This window comes from Salmo salar, chromosome 13 (genome assembly GCF_965601325.2).
Source record: "Salmo salar chromosome 13, fSalSal1, whole genome shotgun sequence".
In the NCBI taxonomy this organism is placed as follows: domain Eukaryota; kingdom Metazoa; phylum Chordata; class Actinopteri; order Salmoniformes; family Salmonidae; genus Salmo; species Salmo salar.
In genome coordinates, this window is record NC_138303.1 from 10,029,990 (window position 1) to 10,042,914 (window position 12,925).

At 41.8% G+C, this 12,925-nt stretch overlaps 1 protein-coding gene across 7 annotated transcripts in view; it reads right to left on the reverse strand.

Moving 5' to 3' along the window:
* Nucleotides 1-12,925, reverse strand: part of LOC106566301 (arginine-glutamic acid dipeptide repeats protein) — a 372,697-nt gene that overhangs the window by 87,947 nt on the left and 271,825 nt on the right. For all 7 annotated transcript variants that reach the window (XM_082959798.1, XM_082959800.1, XM_082959799.1 and 4 more), the window contains 4 exons: nucleotides 8,341-8,389; nucleotides 6,414-6,550; nucleotides 5,644-5,743; nucleotides 1,906-2,004 (listed from right to left, as the gene is read on the reverse strand). In XM_082959798.1, coding sequence (XP_082815924.1) covers nucleotides 1,906-2,004; nucleotides 5,644-5,743; nucleotides 6,414-6,550; nucleotides 8,341-8,389 — 385 coding nt within the window. The remainder of the gene's footprint in view (nucleotides 1-1,905; nucleotides 2,005-5,643; nucleotides 5,744-6,413; nucleotides 6,551-8,340; nucleotides 8,390-12,925) is intronic.

The window sequence follows — 12,925 nt, forward strand, 5'->3', positions numbered from 1 at the left end:
TCCTGTTTCCATTGATCATCCTTGAAATGTTTCTAAAACTTGATTGGAGTCCACCTGTGATAAATTCAATTGATTGGACATGATTTGGAAAGGCACACACCTGTCTATATAAGGTCCCACAGTTGACAGTGCATGTCAGAGCAAAAAACAATCCATGAGGTCGAAGGAATTGTCCGTAGAGCTCCGAGACAGGATTGTGTCGAGGCACAGATCTGGAGAAGGGTACCAAAACATTTCTGCAGCATTTATGGTCCCCAAGTACATTGTGGCCTCCATCAATCTTAAATGGAACCACCGAGACTCTTCATAGAGCTGGCCGCCGGCCCAAACTGAGCAATCGGGGGAGAAGGACCTTGGTCAGGGAGGTGACCAAGAACCCGATGTTCACTCTGACAGAGCTCCAGAGTTCCTCTGTGGAGATGGGAGAACCTTCCAGAAGGACAACCATCTCTGCAGCACTCCACTAATCAGGCCTTTATGGTAAAGCGGCCATACGGAAGCCAGTCCTACGTAAAAGGCACAACAGCCCGCTTGGAGTTACCTAAAGCACCTAAAGGATTCTCAGACCATGAGAAGCAAGATTACCTGGTCTAATGACCAGAATGCCAAGAGTCACATCTGGAGGATACTTGGCACTATCCCTACGGTGAAGCTTGGTGGTGGCTGCATCATGCTGTGGGGATGTTTTTCAGTGGCAAGGACTGGAAGACTAGTCAGGATCGAGCGAACGGAGCAAAGTGCAGAGAGATCCTTGATAAAAACCGCTCAGGAACAAAGTGGAAACGCCGTCTCTGGAGTGAAGAATCACACTTCAGCATCTGGCTGCCTGACTGACTAATTTATGAGAAAGCTACCTGCCAAAATGCATAGTGCCAACTGTAAAGTTTGGTGGAGGAGGAATAATGGTCTGGGGCTGTTTTTCATGGTTCGGGTTAGGCCACCTTAGTTCCAGTGAAGGGAAATATTAACACTACAGCATACAATGACATTCTAGATGATTCTGTGCTTCCAACATTGTGGCAAGAGTTTGGGAAAGGCCCTTTCCTGTTTCAGCATGACAATGCCCCCGTGCACAAAGCAAGGTCCATACAGAAATGGTTTGTCGAGATCGCTGTGGAAGAACTTGACTGGCCCGCACAGAGCCCTGATTAACTCCATCAAACACCATTGGGATGAATTGGAACGCCGACTGCAAGCCAGGCCTAATCGCCCAACATCAGTACCCGACTTCACTAATGCTCCTGTGGCTGAATGGAAGCAAATCCCCGCAGCAATGTTCCAACATCTAGTGGAAAGCCTTCCCAGAAGAGTGGAGGCTGTTATAGCAGCAAAAGGGGGGACCAACTCAATATTAATGTCCATGATTTTGGAATGAGATGTTGGACGAGCAGGTGTCCGCATACCTTTGGCCATGTAGTGTATTCTAATACCAGAACGTTCTATCCCCAGCTGCATTGATATTGGAATCTAAATGGAGGACAACGATACAGGGTCTCAATCTTTTCCTTCTTCCTTCACACACACACACACACACACACACACACACACACTTCTTCCAAGCTGAAGATTTTTTTCTGCAGGCGATAAACAGGATGCAGCTGCTCTCAATACTTCTTTTTTTAATGGTGGCGGGCCCAACCAGCAGCAATACAGCAGAACCTTTGTCTCAACAGCTCCCTCTAAAGACAACCACAGTAACCCATAATAAGCCACTGGAGCATACGAACAATATGGCCTATACAACTGTATTGTGGATATTGTGCTAGGCAAGCTCAATCAAGCACAGCTTGAAAGAAAATAAATACTATTTAAACCCAGCTCTGATGCCAAAACGTCCTATCTGGAGGTCAAAGGTGATCAAATAATAATAAACAATAATAATAATAATAATAATGAGTGTCTTACCACTTCGTCCTCTGACCAGCACTTCTCTATGAGTTTTGGAACAGGCTTCTTCACCAGCCGCTGTAGGGCCTTGCCTGCATCATAACTGCTCTCATGGAGCTGAGGGGGAAACATGGAAGTTCAACATTCAGAATATTTTATAGAAATTTACTTTTTATTTTATCTATGGACAACAACAACAACAAAAATAACAGAAGGTGACTGACTGTATAAACTACAGTTCGAGACCGATGTTAAACTTTGCATTATTTATTCAATGTTCTTTACATTAAGCCTGTATACCAACTGCTTTCATCGACACACACACAGACCCCACAACATGTCAAGTCAACATTATCTAGAGGAGATACACACCAACATGTCAAGTAAACATTATCCAGAGAGACACACCAACATGTCAAGTCAACATTATCCAGAGGAGAGACACACCAACATGTCAAGTCAACATTATCAACATTATCCAGAGGGGATGCACACCAACATGTCAAGTCAACATTATCCAGAGGAGACACACCAACATGTCAAGTCAACATTATCCAGAGGAGATACACACCAACATGTCAAGTCAACATTATCCAGAGGAGACACACCAACATGTCAAGTCAACATTATCCAGAGGAGAGACACACCAACATGTCAAGTCAACATTATCAACATTATCCAGAGGGGATGCACACCAACATGTCAAGTCAACATTATCCAGAGGAGACACACCAACATGTCAAGTCAACATTATCCAGAGGAGATACACACCAACATGTCAAGTCAACATTATCCAGAGGAGAGACACACCAACATGTCAAGTCAACATTATCAACATTATCCAGAGGAGAGACACACCAACATGTCAAGTCAACATTATCAACATTATCCAGAGGAGATACACACCAACATGTCAAGTCAACATTATCCAGAGGAGATACACACCAACATGTCAAGTCAACATTATCCAGAGGAGAGACACACCAACATGTCAAGTCAACATTATCAACATTATCCAGAGGAGAGACACACCAACATGTCAAGTCAACATTATCAACATTATCCAGAGGAGAGACACACCAACATGTCAAGTCAACATTATCAACATTATCCAGAGGAGAGACACACCAACATGTCAAGTCAACATTATCAACATTATCCAGAGGAGAGACACACCAACATGTCAAGTCAACATTATCCGAGGAGGACACACCAACATGTCAAGTCAACATTATCCAGAGGAGAGACACACCAACATGTCAAGTCAACATTATCCAGAGGAGAGACACACCAACATGTCAAGTCAACATTATCCAGAGGACACACCAACATGTCAAGTCAACATTATCCAGAGAGACACACCAACATGTCAAGTCAACATTATCCAGAGGAGACACACCAACATGTCAAGTCAACATTATCCAGAGGACACACCAACATGTCAAGTCAACATTATCCAGAGGAGAGACACACCAACATGTCAAGTCAACATTATCCAGAGGAGAGACACACCAACATGTCAAGTCAACATTATCCAGAGGAGAGACACACCAACATGTCAAGTCAACATTATCCAGAGGAGAGACACACCAACATGTCAAGTCAACATTATCCAGAGGAGAGACACACCAACATGTCAAGTCAACATTATCCAGAGAGACACACCAACATGTCAAGTCAACATTATCCAGAGGAGACACACCAACATGTCAAGTCAACATTATGCCAGAGGAGAGACACACCAACATGTCAAGTCAACATTATCCAGAGAGACACACCAACATGTCAAGTCAACATTATCCAGAGGAGAGACACACCAACATGTCAAGTCAACATTATCCAGAGGAGAGACACACCAACATGTCAAGTCAACATTATCCAGAGGAGAGACACACCAACATGTCAAGTCAACATTATCCAGAGGAGAGACACACCAACATGTCAAGTCAACATTATCCAGAGAGACACACCAACATGTCAAGTCAACATTATCCAGAGAGACACACCAACATGTCAAGTCAACATTATCCAGAGGAGAGACACACCAACATGTCAAGTCAACATTATCCAGAGGAGAGACACACCAACATGTCAAGTCAACACTTATCCAGAGGAGAGACACACCAACATGTCAAGTCAACATTATCCAGAGAGACACACCAACATGTCAAGTCAACATTATCCAGAGAGACACACCAACATGTCAAGTCAACATTATCCAGAGAGACACACCAACATGTCAAGTCAACATTATCCAGAGACACACCAACATGTCAAGTCAACATTATCCAGAGACACACCAACATGTCAAGTCAACATTATCCAGAGAGACACACCAACATGTCAAGTCAACATTATCCAGAGGAGAGACACACCAACATGTCAAGTCAACATTATCCAGAGGAGAGACACACCAACATGTCAAGTCAACATTATCCAGAGAGACACACCAACATGTCAAGTCAACATTATCCAGAGGAGAGACACCAACATGTCAAGTCAACATTATCCAGAGGGAGACACACCAACATGTCAAGTCAACATTATCCAGAGGAGAGACACACCAACATGTCAAGTCAACATTATCCAGAGGAGAGACACACCAACATGTCAAGTCAACATTATCCAGAGGAGAGACACACCAACATGTCAAGTCAACATTATCCAGAGGAGAGACACACCAACATGTCAAGTCAACATTATCCAGAGAGACACACCAACATGTCAAGTCAACATTATCCAGAGAGACACACCAACATGTCAAGTCAACATTATCCAGAGGAGACACACCAACATGTCAAGTCAACATTATCCAGAGGAGAGACACACCAACATGTCAAGTCAACATTATCCAGAGAGACACACCAACATGTCAAGTCAACATTATCCAGAGACACACCAACATGTCAGGTCAACATTATCCAGAGACACACCAACATGTCAAGTCAACATTATCCAGAGGAGAGACACACCAACATGTCAAGTCAACATTATCCAGAGGAGAGACACACCAACATGTCAAGTCAACATTATCCAGAGGAGAGACACACCAACATGTCAAGTCAACATTATCCAGAGAGACACACCAACATGTCAAGTCAACATTATCCAGAGGAGACACACCAACATGTCAAGTCAACATTATCCAGAGGAGACACACCAACATGTCAAGTCAACATTATCCAGAGGAGAGACACACCAACATGTCAAGTCAACATTATCCAGAGACACACCAACATGTCAAGTCAACATTATCCAGAGACACACCAACATGTCAAGTCAACATTATCCAGAGGAGAGACACACCAACATGTCAAGTCAACATTATCCAGAGGAGAGACACACCAACATGTCAAGTCAACATTATCAACATTATCCAGAGGAGAGACACACCAACATGTCAAGTCAACATTATCCAGAGACACACACCAACATGTCAAGTCAACATTATCCAGAGAGACACACCAACATGTCAAGTCAACATTATCCAGAGGAGAGACACACCAACATGTCAAGTCAACATTATCAACATTATCCAGAGGAGAGACACACCAACATGTCAAGTCAACATTATCCAGAGCGACATAAGTCACTGCATCAGTCCCCTTACTTTAGACAAACAAAGGATTTTCCCCCCCCCGTCACTTTATGTAAAGTAGAGGTACTGATACTGTGACTAAGTCACTCTGGATAAGAGTGTCTGCTAAATGACCAACAATGTTCAACATGCCAGTGCGGGTATAAAAAGCTAGTTACCGTGTTAAGTGCGTTGAGTGTGGTGTCGTCTCGCGAGGCTGCTAAGCAACCGTCTTCTGTAGAACCTCCGTCACACATCCCAGCGAAGGCAGCCATGCTCCTGGAAAGCAGACATTACCAGATGGAGAAACGGCTATCTGACACCTAACAAACTACAATGCAAGTCACAGAGAGAGAGAGAGAGAGAGAGAGAGAGAGAAAACGACAACTGCATGTCCAACCTTAAGTCAGCAAAGATCAATCATCTTTTTAATATTGTTATATACCTTCCAATACATCTAGGACTCTAGGACCCTGTTTCACACTGGTGTCTGGTATGTAGGCCAGCTCAGTACAGATTACATGGGCTTGGCAGTGGGACGTGGGTAATAGGGCCCCACAGAGGAGGTATCATAATACCCATAAAACGTAGCGGTTACAAGAAAATATATTGATAAAAGTCACCTTGTCCTAGAGAGATTCGGACGGTTATCAAAACATCACGCCAGGGTAAACCGACATGAACAAACAGACAGTATTTTAAGTGTTTCTAAAAATCCCCCATGGTGGAAAAAACTAAAAGTGGAACCATTTCCCTGTTTGACCGCTAGGTTTTATGGGTATTATAATTCATACTGTGGTACTCTATTGGACTATTCCCTTCTGACATGGAGCAGGGTCATGTCTCCTGAGCTCACCTAGCAGCTCTGAGGCAAGTTGACAGTAGGCAAAGGGTATAGAATTATCATCTCTCCAGACAGTAGGGTCAAAGGTTATGAGTCAGGTTTCACCTTGCAGCCCTGAGGTACATGAGGAGGTCACAGTCGTTGACCCCTGGCATCCACACTAGCTCCTCATTCTCTGTTACAGCCTGACCCAGGCCCCCCGGGGCCTCGGAGGGGAAGGGCTGCAGCTCAGGAAGCTTGGCCTAATTAGGGAGGAGGAGGAGGAGGGGGGGTGTCAATCACACTACAAATAGCACCATAAGACTAGCCTGTGAAATATCAGCTTTCAAATGCTTTTCATCACCATCTAACAAGAGTGGCTGTGTGAACAACATGTTGCAAAGCACTATGGTTTAAATATCTCTAAAAAGGAGAATGTTGGGAAATGTTTACAAATTGTAAGTCATCCAACTATGAATTAGTCTATTTCACTTTATATTGTAATAAATTACAGGTCATATTTTTCATAGGAATCTATAAAAACACTGGACAGCTACTATAATAATACATGTAAAAACACTGGACAGCTACTAATAATAATACATGTAAAAACACTGGACAGCTACTATAATAATACATGTAAAAACACTGGACAGCGACTATAATAATACATGTAAAAACACTGGACAGTTACTATAATAATACATGTAAAAACACTGGACAGCTACTAATAATAATACATGTAAAAACACTGGACAGCTACTAATAATAATACATGTAAAAACACTGGACAGCTACTATAATAATACATGTAAAAACACTGGACAGCTACTAATAATAATACATGTAAAAACACTGGACAGCTACTATAATAATACATGTAAAAACACTGGACAGCTACTATAATAATACATGTAAAAACACTGGACAGCTACTATAATAATACATGTAAAAACACTGGACAGCGACTATAATAATACATGTAAAAACACTGGACAGCTACTATAATAATACATGTAAAAACACTGGACAGCTACTATAATAATACATGTAAAAACACTGGACAGCGACTATAATAATACATGTAAAAACACTGGACAGCTACTATAATAATACATGTAAAAACACTGGACAGCGACTATAATAATACATGTAAAAACACTGGACAGCAACTATAATAATACATGTAAAAACACTGGACAGCAACTATAATAATACATGTAAAAACACTGGACAGCTACTATAATAATACATGTAAAAACACTGGACAGCTACTATAATAATACATGTAAAAACACTGGACAGCTACTATAATAATACATGTAAAAACACTGGACAGCGACTATAATAATACATGTAAAAACACTGGACAGCTACTATAATAATACACGTAAAAACACTGGACAGCTACTATAATAATACACGTAAAAACACTGGACAGCTACTATAATAATACATGTAAAAACACTGGACAGTTACTATAATAATACATGTAAAAACACTGGACAGCTACTATAATAATACATGTAAAAACACTGGACAGTTACTATAATAATACATGTAAAAACACTGGACAGTTACTAATAATAATACATGTAAAAACACTGGACAGCTACTATAATAATACATGTAAAAACACTGGACAGTTACTATAATAATACATGTAAAAACACTGGACAGCTACTATAATAATACATGTAAAAACACTGGACAGTTACTATAATAATACATGTAAAAACACTGGACAGCTACTATAATAATACATGTAAAAACACTGGACAGTTACTATAATAATACATGTAAAAACACTGGACAGTTACTAATAATAATACATGTAAAAACACTGGACAGTTACTAATAATAATACATGTAAAAACACTGGACAGCTACTATAATAATACATGTAAAAACACTGGACAGCTACTATAATAATACATGTAAAAACACTGGACAGCGACTATAATAATACATGTAAAAACACTGGACAGCGACTATAATAATACATGTAAAAACACTGGACAGTTACTATAATAATACATGTAAAAATACTTACTTGGTGACTGGGCCCAACTCTGATCTCCCCCTGTGTGCTGTTTAGTCGCCTGGTAGACAGAGAATAAGTTGTTAGATCACAACAAATAAGATAGGTACTACAGGTGTTACAGGACTAGCTCAGTGCAACGACTAGTTCCTGTCCCCCCCTTGAGGGAATCATTGTCTGGCTGGAGCAAAAGCGTGCAGACACTGAAGGTCCGGCAGAACCAAAGTGAGACATCTTGTCTTTATTATAGAACAGGTAACCAATCATGTCAATACCGCGGCTAACAAAGAGTTTGTTTGCTCGATGAAAACCTCCCATTGTTGGGGAAGATTTTACTTGTCAAAATTGAAAAAATTTAAAAAAAAGGTGTGTTGCAGATTTTGTTGCAATGTATAATTCAAGATATTGCTACATTTTTCTATGGAAGAGATGCTTCTGTGCACAAAGAGAATGGGTGTTCTCTAGGATATGTTTTGCTATAACATGGCAGAAACACCTCAGCTGATTTTTTTGCTTCCTGAAGCTGGTATTGTAGAGATGCATTCAGAAACAAAAACAGCAATCCCACTTAAAGAGGAGGCGGCGGCGGCGGAGGAGAAGGGGGGTTGATACAGACTATTCCAGAGACACAGCCTGCCTGCAAAATGGCTGCTGGTGGGTTACACAAATGTACAAACGTTGGTAACCATAGCAACAGCCGCCTAGCCATGTAATAATAATAATAGTGTTCCTCCGAGCCGTCTCCCTCCAGCTGCAGTGGATTAGAGAAAATGACAAAATGTTCCTTTTCAAAAGCCTCCTTTCCCCCCCCCCTTCCGTTGCCTAGGTAACAGCACATAGATTTTTCATATAGTATAGTCTCTAGCTCAGATAGCTGCTACGGGGTAGAGGAAGATGCCCAGAAACTGTCAAGAGTGATATTTGAAAGCAGAAACGTTCCCTCTCTCTCTCTCCATCACTGGAGCTGGCTGGGGTTAGTGCTGGCTGGACTAGGGTGAAACCTGAGCCTGTTAGGTCCCTGTGGTAACGTTAAAATCCTCCAACCACAACCCTGGCCCTCACTGTGACGGGTAGACACGTTTTACATCCCCCCCCCCCCCCCGCCACTCCTCTCTCGCACTTTCCCGTACATCCCCCCCCCACCCTCTTGCTTTTTCCACCAATCCTCACTCCCCTTTCACACCCCTCCAGCAAGCCTTGTCCCCCCCCCCCTTTCGCTCCTCTCCACCCTTCATCCCCCTTTCCCCTGGCCTCCACCATCCCTTCATCCATTCCACTCTCTCTCTGACAGAGAGCAGACAGTTGTCAGGGAGAGAGAGGGGGGGGGGGGGGGGGAGTAATATTCCATAGTGTAATAAAATCTGACAAACAGATGCAGATGCAGCATGGTACACTGGACCTGCTGACGAGAGGAGAACAGGCCAGCACCGGAGCAACATGTTCAATACAAGTAGAGCAGAGGTGGCCAACTCCTTCAAAAGTGTGCATGTTTTTTTGTTCCAGCCCAGTACTAACATGGTCCTGGAGAGCTGCAGTGTATAGTGTGCTGTGCATGATTTTTTTTGTTCCAGCACCGCAGTTAGTGCTAGGCAGGAACAAAAGCCTGCACATGCCGTTGCTCTCAAGGGCCAGGGGTACCCCCCTCAACCGGAGCATTGGGTTTATCACTGAGAGAGCAGACTGTATACTAGCTCTTCATTGGGTTTATCACTGAGAGAGCAGACTGTACTAGCTCTTCATTGGGTTTATCACTGGAGCAGACTGTATACTAGCTCTTCATTGGGTTTATCACTGAGAGAGCAGACTGTATACTAGCTCTTCATTGGGTTTATCACAGAGAGCAGACTGTATACTAGCTCTTCATTGGGTTTATCACTGAGAGAGCAGACTGTATACTAGCTCTTCATTGGGTTTATCACAGAGAGCAGACTGTATACTAGCTCTTCATTGGGTTTATCACTGAGAGAGCAGACTGTATACTAGCTCTTCATTGGGTTTATCACTGAGAGAGCAGACTGTATACTAGCTCTTCATTGGGTTTATCACAGAGAGCAGACTGTATACTAGCTCTTCATTGGGTTTATCACTGAGAGAGCAGACTGTATACTAGCTCTTCATTGGGTTTATCACTGAGAGAGCAGACTGTATACTAGCTCTTCATTGGGTTTATTACTGAGAGCAGACTGTATACTAGCTCTTCATTGGGTTTATCACTGAGATCAGACTGTATACTAGCTCTTCATTGGGTTTATTACTGAGAGAGCAGACTGTATACTAGCTCTTCATTGGGTTTATTACTGAGAGAGCAGACTGTATACTAGCTCTTCATTGGGTTTATTACTGAGAGAGCAGACTGTATACTAGCTCTTCATTGGGTTTATCACTGAGAGAGCAGACTGTATACTAGCTCTTCATTGGGTTTATCACTGAGAGCAGACTGTATACTAGCTCTTCATTGGGTTTATCACAGAGAGCAGACTGTATACTAGCTCTTCATTGGGTTTATCACAGAGAGCAGACTGTGTACTAGCTCTTCATTGGGTTTATCACTGAGAGAGCAGACTGTATACTAGCTCTTCATTGGGTTTATCACTGAGAGCACAGACTGTATACTAGCTCTTCATTGGGTTTATCACTAAGAGCAGACTGTATACTAGCTCTTCATTGGGTTTATCACTGAGATCAGACTGTATACTAGCTCTTCATTGGGTTTATTACTGAGAGAGCAGACTGTATACTAGCTCTTCATTGGGTTTATCACTGAGAGCACAGACTGTATACTAGCTCTTCATTGGGTTTATCACTGAGAGCACAGACTGTATACTAGCTCTTCATTGGGTTTATCACAGAGCACAGACTGTATACTAGCTATTCATTGGGTTTATCACTGAGAGCACAGACTGTATACTAGCTCTTCATTGGGTTTATCACTGAGAGAGCAGACTGTATACTAGCTCTTTATTGGGTTTATTACTGAGAGAGCAGACTGTATACTAGCTCTTCATTGGGTTTATCACTGAGAGAACAGACTGTATACTAGCTCTTCATTGGGTTTATCACTGAGAGAGCAGACTGTATACTAGCTCTTCATTGGGTTTATCACTGAGAGAGCAGACTGTATACTAGCTCTGTGGAGAGTATAAGCGTTAGACATGCATGAATATAAGGTAGGTAGTCCTTAAAATGATGAACGCTTCATTTAATGAGTCAACCAGGCCATGTAATATAACTACAGAACTAAAACCTTACATTAGGAGTGTGCAACAGCATGAAGGTGGAAACCTTTTAGAAAATAACCGGTGCAACACAAGGGACAAATACAATAAAGTGAAATGTACAGTACCTTCAGAAATTGTCTATGGACCACTTTTTCCACATCTTGTGTTACAGCCTGAATTTAAAATGTTTTAAATGGAGATTTTGTGTCACACAATACCCTATAAATGGAGTCAATAACTATTCAACCTCTTTGTTATGATAAGCCTAAATAAGTTCAGGAGTAAAAATTAGCTTAACAAGTCACATAATAAAGTTGCATTGTGCAATAAAAGTGTTTAACACACATACAGATAATTGTAAGGTCCCTCAGTCGAGCAGTGAATTTACAACAGACTGAACCACAAATACCAGGGAGGTTTTAAAATGCCTCTCAAAGGCGGCACCTATTGGTAGATGGGAAAAATTGAAAAAGCCGACATTAAATATCCCTTTGAGCATGGTGAAGATTTTAATTATTATTTAATTTTTGGGGGATGGTGTATCAACGCACCAAGTCATTACAAAGACGTCCTTCCTAACTCAGTTGCCAGAGAGGAAGGAAACCGCTCAGGGATTTCACCATTATGCCAATGGTGACTTTAAAACAATTACAGAGTTTAATCAAATTTATTTTCAATCACATTTATTTATAAAGCCCTTTTTACATCAGTCGATGTCAAAGTGCTGTACAGATGGCTGTGATTGCAGAAAACGGAGGACGGATGAACACATATTTTTTTTCAGTGTACAAACGCAACATGTAAAGTGTTGGTCCCATGTTTAATGAGCTGAAATAAAATATCACAGAAATTGCCCATACGCACAAAAAGCTAATTTCTCTACAAATGTTGTGCACAAATTAGTTTATATCCCTCTTAGTGTGCATTTCTACTTTGCCAAGATGATCCATCCACCTGACAGGTGTGGCATATCAAGAAGCTGATTAAAAAGCATGATCATTACACAGGTGCACCTTGTGCTGGGGACAATAAAAGGCCACTCTTAAATGAGCAGTTTTGTCACACAACACAATGCCACAGATGTCTCAAAGCTTTGAGGGAGCGTGTAATTGGCATCTTGACTGCAGGAATGTCCACCAGAGCTTTTGCCAGAGAATTTAATGTCAATTTCTTTACCATAAGCTGTCTCCACCGCCGATTTAGAGAATTTGGCAGTACGTCCAACCGGCCTCAACTGCAGACCATGTATATGGCGTTGTGTGGGGGAGCGGTTTGCTGATATCAACGTTGGTAACAGAGTGCCCCATGGTGGCGGTGGGGTTATGGAATGGGCAGGCATAAGCTACAGAAAACAAATACATTTTATCGATGGCAATTTG